The 19,157-nt window shown below is 42.9% G+C and overlaps 1 protein-coding gene across 6 annotated transcripts in view; it reads left to right on the top strand.

Moving 5' to 3' along the window:
- The window catches only part of NFATC1 (nuclear factor of activated T cells 1), a 109,827-nt gene that overhangs the window by 42,416 nt on the left and 48,254 nt on the right, over positions 1–19,157 (top strand). For all 6 annotated transcript variants that reach the window (XM_059851241.1, XM_059851227.1, XM_059851209.1 and 3 more), the window contains exons 4-6: positions 1,130–1,332; positions 4,459–4,631; positions 5,590–5,730. In XM_059851241.1, the coding sequence (XP_059707224.1) occupies positions 1,130–1,332; positions 4,459–4,631; positions 5,590–5,730 (517 nt within the window). The remainder of the gene's footprint in view (positions 1–1,129; positions 1,333–4,458; positions 4,632–5,589; positions 5,731–19,157) is intronic.

Here is a 19,157-nt window from a genome sequence, read left to right as displayed (position 1 = left end):
TAGACAAAATACAAATATAAGCAGCATTTGATATGTGGGTTTCATATAACAAGTTGTTTTCAACTTTATTTAGCTTTGAACTTACAGCTACCTTAAAACTAGTGTTGCTCCTTACCAAATTATGGAAAGTTTTGAGCTTCCATATTCAGTGACGGTGAATAACTCATGCCCAAACCCACGTGAACCATTCACAGTGGAACCTAAACCTACAGCAAAGTGAGCAGGTTTGCTCTAGGGTGGGGCATCTCCTGGGACAGTACACCTTGCCCACCTTGTTCCTCTCTCCTGTAGTTGCTTCATCTTCCCTTCCCTTGGGACAAAGCTTCACCACTAACCCCTGTAAGATGACTGTTTTTGTGAGACTCATTTCCCAGTGTCAGGTGGCAGCCACAAGTGGGATGTTGTGTGGGGACTCCACAGCAGTGGGAACCATGAGTAGCTTCTACAGGAGATGGTGCGGATGAGGTCAGGCTCTGCTTCCTCCGCATCCTGTGGCAGAAATAACTCTTGCTGTCATCAGAGCAGTCACTGTAATGTGGATGAGGTTCAACCCAGGCCCAAGAGCTTCAATGAGATTTTTGTGTGATTATAACAAGAATTTGACACACGTGGTGAGCTGCTAATCACGTATATGTGATCTGTCTCCATGCTGTCCCAGGAGGTATTTACCAGCATAAAAATCAGCTAATGAGGTCACAAGCAGCAGACTGCTGCTGCATGAGAGATGTCCAAGGAAGCATGGGGATGGGTGAGCTGTGTCCTTTCCATCTGCAAACTCTGTTGATTTTGCATCCCTCGGTACCATGAAGGAACATCGAGTTCATTGTGTTTTTCTGCTGAACACTGCAGCAGAATTTATGCAAAGTTTTCTGTGGATGTAGCAGCAGTACTCAAAAGCTCAGCCCATCTAAAGTGCCTCAGGTCCTTTAGGATAATGAGACATTTTGTGAGTGCACCTTTTTATTGTACCAATATTACATTACAGGAAAATTGTAAGGGGGGAGCTTAACGCATAGCACCTGTCACAGGTTCTCTCCTTGAATTAGGCTCTCCTGCTTATAAAACTTTAATTGATTCCTAGCAGTTTATGTGCATGGTGCTCAGTGGGCGTTTTCTGTTCTCTTGCCAGCTCCATGGTTACTTAGAAAGCGAGCCGCTCACGCTGCAGCTGTTCATTGGGACTGCAGACGACCGCCTGCTGCGACCCCATGCCTTCTACCAGGTTCACCGCATCACCGGCAAGACGGTTTCCACCACCAGCCATGAAACAATACTTTCCAACACCAAAGTCCTGGAAATCCCTCTTCTTCCAGAGAACAACATGAGAGCAATGTAAGACCAAGGCACCATGTCTGAATCCTAGCAGTTTTGTCTTGGTCAACTCACTTAATTTATTTGGGGCTTGTTTCTTTCTTTTTGTACACAATTTTCCTTTCCCTATCCTTTTTTTTTTTCCTTTCCCTACATTTCTCTCTGTAATAGTAGGTTTCCACAACTTTGCTGAGACAAGTTGCTGCTAATCAGCTTAACAGCAAAACAAACTGCACAAATATTTATGACAACTGATTTGCTTTCATTCTAGAGTTTCAGCCAATGTGCTTATTTGCCATTTAAAATAAGTATCTCGGTTACTGAGCTGTAAATATCTCCTACCTCAGCTCCTGCATTTAGTTTCTAAATATGACACCTGTTGCTCCTATACGCACTAGCACAAGGAACAGAGCTGATTAAAATTTATCTTTGGATGTCAAAGGAAACTCTTAGGGAGCATTTCCAAGTACCCTCGTGGTTTTTCTGAGACAAATAAAACCACTAAGTTCTCACATAATAAAACTCAGCATTTTTCATGGCACTTGCTTACAAGCAAATCTTCCAGAACTAAGAGTTACCTCCAAGAACCTTTATTCAAAGGTGATGCAGTTTACAGATTGAGTTGTTAAACTGGGCTAAGTTTAGTGCCATGAAGAAAAGCAGGCATGGCTTTCCTAGGATATCTGGGTGATAATTAAGTGCCCTCTAGGTCCATTAAGCATCAACATTATAGGATGGTGTATAAAGGTTAAAATAGCATTCTGTGTAAGTGATATACATCAAACCTTTCACACTATTTTATCCTGTCCTCTCTGTACCCCTCCCTCAAATCAGCCTCCCCCCTGAGTTGTCTCCTCCCTTCATTCACATTCAGATGATCCTGACCATTATCTGAGGTGTCTGCCTTAAGAGGAATTTCTGTGTGCTTGCGTGCAAGTACAGCTCTTGGTGTGTGTGTAAATATAAATGTATTCATATTTATATATAGATGCACGCACCTTTGTGTGTGTATATATAGGAAGACAGAAAGCAAGCAAGAAATCCTGACCTCCACCAAACCAAATACCATTGGAAAATCACAGTTTCACTCCTTGTTTTGCATACAATTTTTCTTGCCTTAACAAAGTGGAAAATGCTATCAGACACCTGAAGTCCTTTCACACATAGTGGTTATTAGGAGCTGGTTTGCAGCGTCATGTACAACATGCCCTGGAGTGCCTCATGTAAATAGAAGAGCCAGAATATGTTTAGCTGCATTGCCAGCTGGACTTAAAGTGATCACTCAAGACCTGAGGATCTCTCTCGGTGCATTGTGTTAAAAGTCATGACAAGCCTTCAGAATTATTGGCCCTGTTTGCTGCCATCGCAAGTTGGTGGAGCTGCATTGGGGTTAAGGAAATTTCACTAATTTTTACCCATGCAGTATTTATCTGGCACTTTATTTATCCAGTTTGAATCACGTTTTTGGCCATCTAGGAACTTTATTACCATTTCATTCATCTTTTTCCCTAAAATAAAGGTAAATTACACAGTTTGGGAGCCAAGCTGAATATTTTTGTGGCATGTGTGCCAGTCTGTGGTACAGCTCACTCAAGAATCACAAAGAATGCTTTGGCATATATAGGCCTTACATATCAGTAGTCTAAAAACTCGTGTAGCACTACCAATGAATTGAAATTAGGAGCTAAGACTTTTCTCACACTTTATGAGTTCAGGCCTTGATTCAGTGAAACACCAGAGACCATCTGCCCATTTAAACTTTTGCACATTTAGCTGTTCCTATTGACTTCAGATTTCAATGTCCATGACTTTACAAGCTTGAATTTAAATAATTTTTCTTCTCTGAACATTTGGGTAAGAATTGTACATCAATAATTATTCAGTTTACAAGTGTTGCTGTAGGAGAGACAAAATGGAGAAATGTACCATTTCTTCCATACCTTACAGATCTTTACATAGAATTTTGACATGGGTACAAATACTCTGTATTCTTATACACAGTATAAGAATTCTTATGTTATTCTTATATAATTTTTATGGCTTCACCTGCTGATATGCATTGTTGGGAATCTTTAATACTTTCATTAGTTTCTTTGATCATATCAGCAAGGGCATTTTTTAAATTCTGAAATCCATACTTGAGAAAAAATGCAGATCAAACCCGTGCTGCCATAGTGCTTATTTGCAGTTTGCTTCAGAAGAAGAGCTTCAAAGGTTTGCAGGGGGAATTAAACTCTTTGAATGCAAAATAAAGTTAACTATGCATACTCAATGTAATAAAATGCATGCCAGAGACCAGTACCCAGAAGAAATTGCCATGTAGCCTTTGTAGTCATGGCCAAGGCAGAGGTATTTTTGCAGTGGGTTTTTGAGTGCATATGTTTATATGTCTTTTGCTCTGGGAGCTTCTTCTGTTGAAGTATTCTTTGACAAAAATCCTGCCTTGTAAACTCATCCAGGAGAAAACTGAATTAAAAAAACTAAAAAAGAGAGTGAGGCCAGAAATTGTAGTAGTTGTATCTGATGAAAAGCACGTTTTTCCCTAATGTGAAGAGAGGACTCTGAATTTAGTTTTTTTCATGCAGAGCTTCAGCTCAGCGCTCAGCTTGGGAGTATTTCCAACTCATTGAAATACAAACAAACTGACAGTAGAACTGACCTCAGGGAGAGCTTTGCTCATTAATAAGAATTTCAGGACTTCAACCTAGATTGAAAATCTTGTCTGATTTTTGTCTACATTAGTTGTAACAAGTAAAATTTTAAGTAGTCTTGCATTCTAGGTTAGTAACAGTTTCTGAACTGCTGTCACATCCCACTGACTTTCCTAATCTTGCAGTTTCTTTGGGCTTTGGTTTATCTTTAACTACAATCCTTATTAGGATGTGTTGGGGAGGAAGGGTCCTTTAGATTTTCTTCCTCTGAGAACTGAGCATCCTAAATTTGTGTTCTTTATAGCAGCCACTACCTGCTGCTACCGATAGCTGCAACTCAACTGCTCGGGAGTGCAAGTACTAAACAAAGTCTGCTGCATTCAGGCTGGTCATTGGGCTGTGCCTGATGCAGGAGAGAGATAAGATATTGCACACTCGTGTCTTCCTGAAATCCTCTTGGAGTGAATTGAATTGCCCTGTGTTTTCTTTTGGATAGCATCGACTGTGCTGGGATATTAAAGCTCCGAAACTCTGACATTGAGCTGCGCAAGGGAGAGACGGACATCGGTCGTAAGAACACGCGTGTGCGTCTGGTCTTCAGGGTTCATATCCCACAGGCCAATGGCAGGACCCTCTCCTTGCAAGTAGCCTCCAACCCCATTGAGTGCTGTAAGTAGCAACAAACATCCTCCTCTTGCTGGATATTATCAGAAAATCTTTTCATCGATAAGGTTGAAGAAGATGTCTGAGATCACTGTTAACTCAGCACTGCCATGCCCGCATACCTTTTGAACAGTTTTTAACTTTTCTGCCCCGTGTGCAGTCTGTCCAAGCCAACATATTCTACGTTGGTTTTGCTTTGCCTGTGTAGTTAGTGAGCTTTAATCTGCTTTCCAAAAGTACATGGTTTACATTGAGGACAGAATATCTGTGTCTTAGGAAAAAATGTGTAGCTTTGTGCATTGAGTGCTGTAGAAAAACACACACTTACTAGTAAAGAACAGTTAAACTAATAGCAGACCTGGGAGGGACAGGGCCTTAGATTTTGGTGACCCCTTATCATAAAGGTAACTGCTGTAGAAGTTTTGGAAAGCATCTCTCATGACCTGTTCACTCTGTTTCCCCATCGTAAAGCAAAAAACCAGCAAACAAAACCCCAGCCCATTTGATAAGGAGCTAGCAATATGCTGTCAATTCAGTCTGCAGAATTGACAATAGGGTGTATGTTGGCAGAAACAAATTTTGGACATGTGTAATTACCTTGTCATGTGTGCCTTGTAAACATACAGCATATAGAGTGAGAGGAAATTATTAAAAATAAATGAATTTCTGTTAAAATACACTTTCTGATATAGTACATATCAAGCTGAGTTCTAAAACACTTGTTCTTTGTGAGTCTTTGAATCTGTACTGCTGTTTAACACTATTGTTTACAATCAAAGCATTTGAAAATGAGCCATGTTTCCTGTAAACCTTGTGACCTTTCTTTGTTTCTGTATCAAACTCAGCTTATCTTATGGGGGTAAGCATTAAGTTACTTACTAATGCAGTATTTACTTTTTTGTGTGTTTGTGGTTGCCTTTTTTTTTTTTTTTTTTTTTTTTAAATCTTCTTAATAACTCTCCAGCTCAGAGATCTGCCCAAGAACTGCCTCTGGTGGAGAAGCAAAGTACCGACAGTTTTCCTGTTACTGGAGGGAAAAAAATGGTACTGACTGGTCATAACTTTCTGCAAGACTCCAAAGTCATCTTTGTGGAGAAAGCACCAGGTATGTCTTTTCAATCTAGACTCCAATCTGCCTTCCCCCCCACTGCATTTATGTCAAATGATGAAAGCACAAATGTGGTAATGACATTTTCTTCTGCACATAATATGTTTTCCATGTCACTGGGCAAAGCTGTGGAAAGGATCTGAGCCATGCCTAATGCTGAGGTTTCACAGTGTGACAGCTGTAGTTACAGGTAGACAATAGAAACATTGAAAGTCAACCTTTGGCATTTGGCATTTGTTTATTGTAGCAAATCATGAGTGTAGCAGGCAGGACCTGTGAGAGTGGTTTGAAATCTCTGGCACCATGGCCCCCTAAAGCCTGCAGTACAGTGCATCTTCTTAAACATTTCTGTAATTTGTGCTGCTGCAGGTGTGTGTGCACCTGTGTCTCCTGTGGCATTTACAAGGTGCTGGCTGAGGAGGACTTGGAGCACACACATTCATTTGGAGGTCAGGTTTACCTCGAGGACTGGGGGAAGGTCTGAACACAACTTCCCTTTGTCCTGCAATGCTCCTGAAGTGCTTTGGTGGTTCTTCTGGAGAAGAGTCACAGGCCAGGCTGAAACAGGGAAGATGGCATGAAGTGGGAGCTGGGGCTGGGGCAGGATGTGCCTGCAGGAGCGGTGGATCCCAGGGTGACAGTGCCTAATGGGTGTGAATGCCCCCCGCGGGAATAAGCGGTGGCAGTGGAGCTGGGAGTCAAAGTCAGGCCCTGAAACGAGACTGCTAAGGATAGTTCTGAGTCTTGTTTTGGAAAGGGTTTCCCTGGCGCTGGCACAAGCTATGAATTCCTCAGCTGCCGGCTGAGCCCCCCACCCCCACCCCGAACTTAAAACAATCCTGGGCACTCCTCAGGCCGCAGCCCCAGCTTTGACACTGCTCCTGTTTAACCCTTTATGCCACGAGGCTCCCACGCTGCTCTCCTGCCCACGGCCCCTGCCGGCACCACGGGAACTTGGGCCATGGGGCAGCATGGCAGGGAGAGCAGGGGAGGCTCTGGAGGCAAAGACACCCAAGTCTTTGGGCTTAGCAAGCTCAGGACAAAAGCAGAAGACTCCCCAACAGAATCCTGGGTTCATGAAGTTTAAGTTGCCAAAAGTGCCTGGGCAGAGGTAATGCCTTGGCTTCTCGGGGAGAGCCACTTGGCACATTTCTGTGAACCCCAAGCAGTGCAGCACACACAGTGGGGATGTGGCTGTGACATCAGCAGAAACATCCTTTTTGTTTCCTAGGAAAGTTAAAAAAAAAATAGGAAAAAGGTGGTATTGCAGTTGAAAAAAACCTGAATTCTGTTTTCTGTGTTCCCCCCAGGGGGGAAGAAAGTTAATGTCTACTTTAAACTTCCTTTGCTGCACAGAACTGGGTTAGTGTGACACGTCAGGAATCCTCAATCTGTCTCATTACAAGAAGGAAACCACAATAAAGGGTGCCTTCCTTAATACTCATTTCCTTTCCTCTTCCTTTTTTGAGTTGGAAAATTTTAAGTATGGCTTTCTGAAGGATTGTGATTGTGTTGCTGTTTGCTGTGTGTGTTACCACTGCATGGATCTGAACACTGTCTCCTTGCTCCTGTATTCCTATACCACATTAGGTACACTAAAAGCAGGATATTCACTTCACAGCTTACAATCACAGAATTTAAGGTTCTGCCTTTTTTTAACAGTCTCACTGTACATTTATTGCAGTTGCAGGGCAGTATAGCCTGAAGAGGCTGAGCCCTTAGAGTCAGAGTGTAGAATCTCCAGGAGCTGCAATAATTGTGTTAGTAGAAATGACACACAAAAAGCAAAGCTGCTGGCTAGTCTGGGCTGAGCAATTTTTAAGGCTTCCATGGTTTGTGTGCTACGCTGCCTCACACAGCTCGATGCATCGGAAGCAAACAAGAGCAATGTATCATTACCTCAGTGGCAGACTGCTCTGGCTGGATTTTTGAACAGTCACTGTATTTAATGTCAAATGAACAAGCATTAGCAGCCTTCACTTTTGTAAATCAGCATGGGGTGTTTCTTTCCCTTTCAGCTCTTGAACATCAGTGAAAGTAGGTCAAGAGAAGGAACACCAGCATAGTTTCTCTTTCTCTTAGAGCGCTGGTTATGAACCTCTGTGATTAGCTGGAGACGTTCATTAGTTTTGCTGCTGTTACAACTTTTGTTTTTGAATTTGGAATGTTAATCACGTTCCTAGTAGGTAGCAGCCAAACACAGCTATTACAGAGTAATAGATCAAAGTAATAGATTGTTGTGCTCATAAAGAGAATGTATCTTTTGTATAAAATTTAAATATTGCGCTACATCAACTCATGTCTTTAGTCCTTACTCAGGCAGAGTCCCCAAGCTGGGAGGCAGTCTCCTGGAGCTTGTCTAATTCCTCCTAGTCTGCATACTTAATTGGACAACGAAAGGAGTTTGAGAAGACTTTTTGTTTGCCTTTTTTCCCCCCAACTTTCCCTAAGTCTGCTGAGTGCATTGAGGTCTGCTGAATGTTTTTCCAAGCATGAGTCCCAAGCTTTCAGTCTTCAGGGCTAGCCCTCAGCTGTTGTAGTCTCTGGAGGAATGGCATTATCCTGGCCTCCTTTGGTGGGGGAGTCAGTCTGAGCAGTGACTCATACAAGAGGGAATCCCTGAAGAATGATCAAATCAATCTTTCTGCAGGGGCGGCAGTGGCTTCCTGCTTTTAGCTTAACCCCTTGCTAGCTGCTGTTCAGCCGAGAAGTGTATGACAAACAAACTTTGCAGCCTTGTGAATGAATCTCATACAAGGAAAATGAGATATCCAGGGGGTGAAGGCATGGCACACTGAAAGAACCACAGGAGCAGCACTGTGAGGACCTTCTCTAGAAGGAGAACCCCTCATGGAGAAGTCAGGCAGAAGGCACCCCTTTGATAAATAACGAGTGTTCAGAAGTGGACTAAAATTTGCTCAAGATTCTACAGTACCATAAAAAAGTTCTTATGTGTTGATGGGAGGCCTTATTTTGCCAGATTTTGGACAACAGTCTGTTGCTTGCACATCAGACCATATTTTCCAGTGATGAGCAATGGTGTAAAATGTCAAAGAAAGCTAGTGGTAGTGAAAATGCAAATGTTAAATGTCCTTCGAGAGGTTCAATTCAATTCAAATTCTGAATTCTTTTAAATTCAGAATTTCCTTAGACTGGGGAGTCCCACAATGACTTTGATGCTTAAAAATTACACTAATAATTTTTTTCTCATCTCCTTTCACTTTCTGTCTCTCTTTGTAGTCACGCCTTTCTCTTCCTGAGGTTCAAAAGTGTCTTGTGCATGTCATGGTTGTAGAGTGCCGCGTTGAGGATGGCCAACACCAGTCTGTCTCTCACCAGAAGAATCAGTACTTTGTAAAATATTGAAAAGTCTGCAACTCCTTACTGGCCAGGTCCCTTGATGTCTGTCATGTAGGCTGGGGGTTGCTGTGGCAGTAAGGTGTGCATTTTAGTTACAAAAGTAGGTGAAATGAAATTGGTGTTTTTAGCTATGGCAGGAAGCATTTGGCTAGGAGTGAAAATGCTTCCTGTTAACATGTTCATCTGCATGGATCATGATCTGGAATTATAAAAAGACTGATTTAGTTACTTAAAATTTTAGAACTTTTTATTTTATTTGTAGATTATAAATATACCAGGCAACAAAAGTCTTGAGGGAAGTTCAGAAAAAGCAGAGATGCTCGAAGAGTGTGTTTTTGGGATTGCATATCTATCAGCAACCTTTTTCTGATAACACTTTCTGCAAACACTTTTCAAAGCTAATTTTTTTAAGGTAATGAGTTACTAAACACAAAGCGCCACAAAATCCTAACTAACCGAAACAACCAGACACTGGCTCTTAGTATATCAGATTATGATCAATGGCCTATAAAACTGTTCACTGCCCTGAAAAAATCCTGGTTTTCATCCCTCGGTCCACAAAACGTATCCTGTAACTGATGAGTGAAAGCTCAGTGATGAGACACAAACCCAGTATCCCAAGGGATAATGCACAGGAAAATTACGGGGTTTTATTTTTATTTGCATTATGGTAAATTATGGACTATAGTTCCTGGCACGCTGTAGGATATTTTGGGATAAAAAGAGTGTTTTGGGGGTTAGAAAAAATCTCATATTGAGATCTGAAATAGTTAATCTACCCCGAAAATCCCTCCTTGCTCAAAAATCACTCCTCGCTCCTATAGCTTTTAACACTGGAACTAGCTCAAGTATTTCCAGACTTCACAGATTTGGTCAAGTCTAGACATACCTAAAAGATCAGGTTAAACTGATGAAATCTTTATAATCAATTTGTGACCTATGGGCAGAAATGGTCATTGGATGTATTATTACTATTTTTAATTATCATAGGGTTGAGTTGCCACTAGTTAAGTCAGAGCTCCAAACCCATTTCTTTGCTTTTGTGCTAAGTGACAAGAGCTCGGAGCAAGGGTTTTAAAGAGTGAAAAGACAGAAATGTAACACCCAGCTTCACTATGGGATTAGTTTCTCAAATAACACTGACTTTGGTACTTTGACTCTGGGCTGTTAATGTTGAAGGCCATTTTGTCCTAGTCAAAGGCCGTGTCTAATCCTCCCTGTAACAAATGCCCCTCCCTGAAGATGCATCTCTCTCTTTGATGGACATTTGTAGTGTTCACAAAATGTCTGAGTAACTCCAGCCTTAGAGACTTCAATGGTTTTGAACAACTTGTTAATTACTCAGACTTCAACAGTAATCCTGGCACCTACACAGTTCTGTAACCTAATTGCATAATATCCTCAGCTATTGTACCCAAAGTCTTTGACACTCAAAGTTCCTGAAAGATGGTGAAATAAACCACCTGTAAGTAACATTTCCTCCAAGGATTTTTCTTTTTTAATATTATCAAACAATTAGGAAGCTTTTCAGATTTAGTTATTGCTTCAAATTCTTCATTCTGCTATTGTTTTTATTTTTTTAAATGGATTGTTCTGTCAAAACTGTTCCTCCTCCTTGCTGAACAGGCTTTACTCTTAGAACGTGAAGGTGTTGATGTGCAGTAGTTATAACTAGAGCAGATGAAAGATAACTGGGTGAAATCACTAATACAATTTTTTAAAAATATATTTATGCCAAAGGAAATCATAACTTTCTGTGAATATTTCAGATGGGAAAACTTAACAGTTTGCCTCTTGTTAGATGTGTGGTCAAGCTCAGTCAGCTGAATTTTTGCACAAGAAAAATGTGATACAGAAAAGAAGGAAGCTGGATGAATGTAACTGTCGACTCTAGCACTTCACAGGTTTTTTGTTCCTCTCAAATTTCTCTGTCTCTGGCAAAAACTAGAATCAATCAGTTGCTGCCTTAAGGTACAATTGTCAGTTTTATAAATTCAGTTCTGTTTCCCACATGTTGGTGAGCAGGATTTACCTTGTGACATGGCAGGTATCTCAAACACAGTCCTTTAGCTTCAGCAAAACATACATAAAGTTCTGGAAAGTCATATGTTGACAAAACATTTGAGTGGCATGTGAATGGAATGGATGTGTTGAGGAAGCATGTGGGCTTTTCGGTTTGACTCAGATACACTGTGGAGCTTAGGGTTTGGAGTCTGTTCTGACGTGATGTGATGGGATGGTGAGATGGGTGACCTGAGTCTTGGCAGAGCTTCACGTGGTAAAAGATCTCACATTCTCAGAGATCTTTCCATTGCTCTTTCCATTGCCAGTAGCAGTTTGGGGGGCAACTGGCCAAAATGGGGTCATGTTTCACACCAGTAATCATACTGTAGCTCACGTAATAAATAAGCAAGTGGCAAGACTCTCCTTCCCCCTCTAGTCAGATAGATAGATACTATTTAATTTTGTCTTTACCTGTCTGTTTATCCAAGTTCAGGACACATGTTCCAGTTGGCAGTGTGCAATTGCATGCTGACTCATGCGCAGTGAGGTTTAAAATTCGGGAAACTAGATAAACTGGAAACTTCAAAGGCACACAAGTTGGGAGCATGGAGTTCATGTGAAGGTCACTTGAACGTAGATCCTAGAGATGTATTGATAGCTGAAGGGGTTTCTGGCCACTGCCCAGAAATAGATATCCTGAGGCGAATTGTGTCATCAGATTCTGGAGTCATTTGATGGTGGAACCCTTTCACACGCATGGAGGAGTAGTGATGCAGCTTGTAGGAAATGTCAGCACGTTTCAGTTTTTCCTGGCTGTTTAGTCTAGGGAATGGTGAAGACAGAGTGGGACAGCAGCCATACACATGAGATGGTGTCAGCAGCAGCAAGTCTCATCCAGGGTGTTGCTCTCACAGTGAAGAATGAGATCAATCAATCACAGATACGTACTGTGGACAACAAAGAAATAAGGAATAACCACATGGTCTCAAAAGTCTCTTGTCAAAGTAATCCTGTAAATTTTTTATTTTTATAGAAAATGTGGCTGAATGCTTCAAGTTCATTCTTTCATGTCTTCCAGACTAAGTGGCTTCAAGCAGCTGTATCTGTGCAATCAAAGCTTTGTCTCTGAACTTTTACAACTAGCACAAGATTTCAAATAGTTTTTACTGTTACTGTTCCAGTAGGAGTGTCTGTCCAAATACACAGGAATTCACAGCCCTTACAAGAAATCTGAGAGTCCAATGAAGTGATCAGTGCCTAAAGACAGTGGAGGAATGAAGCATGGTAGGTTGACCTTGGTTGGCTGCAAGGTGCCCACCAAGCAGGTCTCTCACTCCCCCTCCTCAACAGGACAGGGGGGAGAAAATAAGATGAAAAATCTCATGGGTCAAAGTAAAGACAGGGAGATTGCATATCAGTTACTGTCACAGACAGATTGGGCTCCACTTGGGGGAAGCAATTTATTGTCAATTAAAAATAGAGTAGGATAGCGAAAAACAAAGGTAAAACTGAAAACCACCTTTACCCCTGCCTCCCTTCCCAAGCTCAACTTCACTCCTTCATTCCTGACTTCTATTTCCTCTCCCTGAGTGGCACAGAGAATCAGGGAATGGAGGCTTTAGTCAGTCCATAACAGCTCCTCTTTACCATTGCTTCCTTCCCTTACTGTTCCCTTGCTCCAGTGTGGGGTCCTCCCATGGCAGACAGTCCTTCATGTACTGCTTCAGCATGAGTCTTCTCCATGAGGTTCTGTCCTTCAGGAAGAGCCTGCTTCAGCTTGGGTGCCCTGCAGCCATCATTCCTGTGAGAAAACCTGCCGCTGCCTGGGCTCCCCTTCACAGGCTGCAGCTCCTGCCAGGAGCGTGGGCTCTGACTGGCTGCATGTGGATCTTTGCTCTGCTGTGGTTGTCTCCATGGGCTGTGGGGGCACAGCTGCCTCACCATGGTCTTCCCCACAGGCTGCAGGGGAAATCTCTGTTCTGGCTGCTGGAGCACCTCCTCCCTCTCCTTCACTGTTGGGGGGGTCCGCAGGGATGTTCCTCTCACTTATTCTCACTCCTCTCTCATAGCTGCTGCAGTTTTTTTGCCCTTCTTAAGTGTGTTGGCAGGGAGGTTCCACCAGCTTTGCTGATGGGCTCAGGTTTGGCCGGCTCAGGGTCCATCTTGGAGCCACCAGGAACTGGTTCTGTCAGACATGGGGCAGCTTCAGGAATCTTCTCCACCCCTGCAGCACAGCCACTAGCCAGACCTTGCTGCATAAACCAATACAAGGGGACGCCTACAAAGTTGCTTGGTTTTGGAGGGAATGCCTGCCTCTTTTGGAAAATGACAACTTGTCTCTTGTTGCTTTCCTGACATCATTGGTTCGTGTCTCAGATGGATAGCACAGGAAATGTAGAGAGAGCTGAGGGAAGAGGAGGAGCATGTTCCTTTTAGGTCTGCTACAGAAGTAAGATTACACCTTCAATGTGGAAGAAAATACAATGACATTTAAGAGAGGAATAGAGAGATAGATTGTTTCCAAAGTGTGCATTGTTGCTGGTATGCTAATGTCAAGGCAGAAAATCAAAGGATAGAAGTTGGGACCTCTAAGATTGAGCCTGACCTTCTTGGACAAGAGAAACAAGTAAAAACAAGAAACATGAAGGGGACAATGAGATGGGAAAAAAAAAAATTCTCTTCAAAAGTATCTGCCAAAAAGTCACAAGGAGTTGCCATAATGGGAAGTTTCTGGAAGTACAGAAGTTGCGGTCATACAGTTGAAGTGTTTGTGTCTCAAAAATAATGAAAAAGGAAGATTTAAAAGCATTTGGATCAAATTTACATCTTAAGATGAGAAATAACTAGAAGTAGCTATAGTACAGGTGGTGGTGTTGGCATCCAGCACAGAAGTAGAGGAAAAGAATTGTTCATGGAAGAAAAATTTGGAACTTGATTTAAACTGGCTGTGAGGTTTGTTACTCCAATAGTCTGAGAAAATATGAGACAGATTAGACTGAAGAAGATGGACCAGGAATATTTTACTCAGTTTCAGCTGCAGAGTCACAGGTTCAGCCTACTAGATTTTCCCAGAGGAAAGTAAAATTGTGAAGACAAGGAGATGACGTGAATGTAATCAAAACCAGAGTGAAATGCTGTCATGACTGCTGGTGGGTGGCTGTGCTGGGTGTGCTTTGCTTGACCTGCCTGCTCTAGAGGGATTTTTCAGGGATGTCAAGCTGCAGTTTTACTTGGAAGTTGTGTGTCTTAGACCTGGAATTACTTAAAGTTATTAAATAAAACCCTCAGACCAATGATAATTTGAATAGGGGGAGGTGCCAGAGAGCACAAATTGCACAACCAGCTTCCATTCTGCTGAAAATAGTATCTGGCAGGTCTTTCCAATGGTTTTGGCTCAAAACAAACCTCAATCTGTCAGTTGTCAGCACTATGCCTCCTTTTAATTACCTGGACTAAAATTACAGTTCATTTGCAAACACTGGAACTCAGAATAATTGCGTCTGTTAGACATACTGTGGTAAAAGGCAGCTAAAAAGGCCTCACCATTCAGGCAAAGTGAGTCCCTCAGCTTTTGGCTTGCCCAGCTGAGCAGCCAGAGAGGAAACGCGTGCCTGGCACTGACTCCAAAGTACGGTAAGATCCATTTTGGGCTGGATTTTTACACCTGCTCGCTGCATGACATTCGCATTGTTAATTCAAGGTACAGAAGGGAGAAAAAGTAACTTGAGAGTATCATATTGATGGCAAACAGACCTAATTCTTCATGGCTCTCAACTCAATACTGCAAAAATGTGTAGCTGAAGGAGTGGACAAAATACATATGCTGCAAAAATGCTTATGAGAAGACACCAACAAGTACAGCACCTTTGATGTGGAAACAAAAATAGGTCACTTATGCCTGAGCCCTGCCACACATGGACAGAGGCATGCCAGAAGGCAGGCCAGGGATGGGGAGCAAAGCTGTGGGGAAGTCTCTGTAGCAGCACAGTAGGCTGTGAGGAGGGCAGAAGAATGTCTGGGGGACTTCCTGGCTTGGAAGAGGGAAATAAAGTAGGTGAAAATCAGACCAGCTGTATGGTCTTATAGCAAAAGTGGTGTAAGAGCAAAGAATAGAGATGAAGGTGGCTGGAGAGACAATCAGGGACAACATGCTGGGCAGTAGGCAGGCCATGGCACCAGCTGGAGCTGCAGCAGGAGGTGGAGCTGCTCTGAAGGTGGCTCTGGGACTAGGAAGCATCTCGCTGCTCACAGGTCCCTAAAAGGCGGAGATCTCAGGAGAGCAAAGTGCCACTGAGGAGATCAAAAGGAAGGTTCTGGCCACTTACAATTCTTTCTTGCTTTCTACTTGCTTTCTACTAGCACACACTATTTCTGAATGTTTCATTGCTCTCTTACCCCATCTTCTCTGTACATCCCATGTCAGACTGCTTGGCTGGTTTTGGTTCCTCCTTAGTGCCTGACCCCTGTAAATGTCTTTTAAGATGTACACCGGTGTACCAGGATAGTTATAGAATTCCACCCAGTTGGTGGGATCCCATTCCTTGCTAGTGTCCAGCTGGGGAAACATTGTTTGCAGCAAGACAGCTGTTGGACCAGCTGAGAAAACTGCCTGTGGTATCCTCAAATCGAAAAGGCTGCTGCTCCTGCAAAATCTGACAGCAGTACACCCATGCCAACCCATAAGGGCCAGCTGGTGAGATGGTGCCAGTGGGTCGTGCCCAGGACTGCCCTGGGGAGTGTTGTTCTTCAAGCAACAGAGCTTCCTCCTTGCCTCTTTCATTGCCAGTCCAACTTGCCCTTCCCCTGGAAGCAGATGGCATCTCTGCAGAGAACTGGATAACTCTAAAGTCTGATTTATGAGACTTTGCCATAGTCTTCATCCTCTTCTTTGCACAGAAACCCATCCATCCATTCCTTCTGAACATCTTCACAGATCAGTCCTCTCAGTGTCATGAGGGCACTCACCAGGGGAGAAGGGTAGCAGTGCAAGTTGAAGGCTTTCAAATTCTTAGTTTTTCAGGGATTTAAATATGCATTGTTAGAGCCAAATACGAGGGCAGACAGCCTTTGCAGAGCACCTCAAAGTGACTCTGCACTGCATCTGTGCCCTGCCTGTTGTGGACATGTTAAAGTAATCTGGGCTGTAACATAGGAATTATTGTTCAGGGTAATCTCACAACACATTAATCAAGTAGTGGGTTCCTTTGGGAGGGTAGGGCTTGTTTCACCATTTTACTTGGAATATATTAATTTAAATACAGATTTACAGTGTAGCCAGTGCAGTCAAACTGTGTTGAAGCACAGACTGGAAGAATATAAAATGTACCCTGTGTATAGGCAGTGAAAGCCTAGATAATGTCTATTCTTCTCATATCTCAAGTGAACACAGGTCCACTAAAGAATATAGACAGTTTTAATCTCCTGTAGTAAAGTGGAATCACTTAAATATATCTGAACGTTCCCATTATGCCCATTTCATCGAGGCAAGATTTAAGTGGTTGCCAGATGTTATACCCTCCTGAGATTCCTAGCTTAGGGTTTTTTGCATTTGTATATTCTTCCCCCTTTCTGCAATCCATCATTTTGGAAAGTTATGCTGGTGGTTTGATTGTTTTGAGCTTGCAAACCCCTGACACTATGGTTGCAGTTCCCTGAGACACAAAGGTAAATCCAAACCTAGAAACCCCAGGGTATCTCTCTGTATGGGCAATGATGTGGGGAAGATGCTACAAAAATGTCTTTGGAAAGTCTTTACAGCTCTTTGTGTTGCTCTTCCATGAGGAACATTTGTATGCCATGGTCTGCAAGGCTCTGTGGGTGAACAACTGCATCTGCTAGATTTACACAACTCCTTTTCAACCCTGCTTCTGTGTTAAAACAGACCTTTACAGTGCCTTTTTATGTGGAAATCTTGTAGCTGGGTGTGGTGGGGAAGCCGCTTGGTGACTCATACTGCAGGGAATTCCCTGATGAATTAGAGTATTTTTACTTCTGGACTTGTGCGCAGTTTCCTTCAACGCCGGAGCAAGGGGCCGATAAGAGCGGGCTACAAAGACCCATTCACCGTTCAGCTACCCCATGCTAAAACAGGGTGTTTATGCCTTGCAGAGCTGAAAATCCACCCCCCATAACATGTGGGTTCACAGCATTTTCGTCATTAGCAATCCCAGGTGCTTTGAGTTTCACAGCGACGAAGAAAACAAGGCAGAAGCGGATGGTGATGAGGCACACACGGAGCAGGGATGGCTATAAATAACAGGGATGGGTCTGTAAATGTCAGGCTTCCTGACCAACCTGGTGTCTTAGCTGGCAGTAGTGCTGATGGCCACCTGTCAGCACAGCCTCCAGCCAGTGCAGAACGGGTGAGAGCAGCTTCTCCTTTCCCCAGCACTGCCGCTCTCTTTGGAGGAGGAGGGATTTGAGGGTCATTCATCCAGCTCTTGCGTGGTTCCCCCTTGAAGCCTTGGCTCTGTCGGGTTAATGGCTGTTGCTGCTGGCAGTGAGGGAGCAGGGCAGCCCACCAGGGACTCTGCAGGGCTTCTGCCTTGCCGTCTCCTGTGCATGGATGTTTCGAGTTTATTTCTATTTGGTAAAAAAGCCCTCACAAAACGTAAGACACCAGTATAATACCTTGACCCAACTTTTTAGCTATATAAAGAACTGTCTTTCTCTTCAAAATATTGCACTATAAATCTTAAAAACGCCAAAACAAAGCCAGGCATTTGGTTTGGAGAAGACACTTCTTATTACTTCGTAAAAGTAAATAGTGAAATGAAAGAGAATGAAATAAGACCTTTGGAAAAGCTGTTTTCTCCCTTTTCCTTCGTGCCTCCTCCTCTCCTTCCTCTCCTGACTCCATTCCCCCCCCCCACCCCCCCGTATAACAACTGCCCATTTGGGTACGGTAATTCCAGAGAGCAAACTTTAACGGGAATGCCTGAAATGTGTCTGCTTCAGCTTTGTGTTATGTCTGTAATTTGAATTATTTGCATTTTGGAAAGGTATAAATTGCTCTGGTGTACTTGGGTTGGCTGGCGGCCAGGAGGGAGTTGCCTCGGGCCCAGACCAGGCGCGTTGCTGCAGATGTGGCAGGCGTACAATGGAAACTTTTGTGGGTGAGCAGCCCTCACTCCTCCAGCACACGCTGACAGGAGGCGGCATCCCGCCTGCTCGCCAGGCTCCCTGGCGGATGGGCACTGGGGCAAAACCATTTTCTCCGGCATAGGAGGTCTATCTTGAAGCTTAGGGCTCCCACAAACCATTCCAAAGCCATTATTCCTTTTTTTCCCCTTTTTTTCTTTTCTTAGTTTCAGCTGAACTGTTTAAACCTGCAAAACATGTTTACTGTAAAAGGTTGACGTAGTGGTCTAAGGTTTCCCTCCTGGAGCTGGTCCCAGTCCGTGGGCGTTGAGATTTCCCTCTTGGTTCACCAGACGTAATATGAGGAATTGTCTTTCTTTCTTTCTTTTTCTTTTTTTTTTTTTTTTTTTTTTTTTTGGTCTCTTGCTTCATAACAACTTTTGCTCCCTGTGTTTTTTCTAAATGAAATGTCACTAGCTGTTAATGAGTTGTCTATTCCCTACTTCTTCTTTCTCTTCCCTTTCCCCTCAGTTGCCGATGGTCTGGACAGTCCCAAGGGAATTTCTTGGAGCAAAACCCATATTGCTCTCCCTAGCTTCCAAAGACAAGCCATGGCTTTGGATTTTTTATTTTTCTAATAGTTTAGATTACAGCATCTAAAATATTTCTGAACAAACTCCTTTTGTCGTCATAAAAATTTTAAAAATGCATAAAGGCAGTGCTGCATGAAATAACTGAAAGAATAGTGGAGATGGAGTCATTTTGAATTTTCCTGAAGTATCGTCAGGAAATAAAAAACAGAAACCTGAATCAGATCGTTCGTCTTGCAAAGCACAAATTAAACATAGCAAAAAACCTGAACTTCTGGTAATCCATTTACAAAGGCAAATTGAACACATGTTAACTACTAGTCTGGACGTCTGTACGTTTTTAAAAAAACAGCCCAGCAAACCTCTTCCAAAGCAGAAATTCCTACACTT

Source organism: Haemorhous mexicanus, chromosome 1 (assembly GCF_027477595.1).
Source record: "Haemorhous mexicanus isolate bHaeMex1 chromosome 1, bHaeMex1.pri, whole genome shotgun sequence".
NCBI classification, from domain to species: domain Eukaryota; kingdom Metazoa; phylum Chordata; class Aves; order Passeriformes; family Fringillidae; genus Haemorhous; species Haemorhous mexicanus.
The sequence above is the reverse complement of the archived record's forward strand: the minus strand, read 5'-3'. Positions and strand labels throughout refer to the sequence as shown.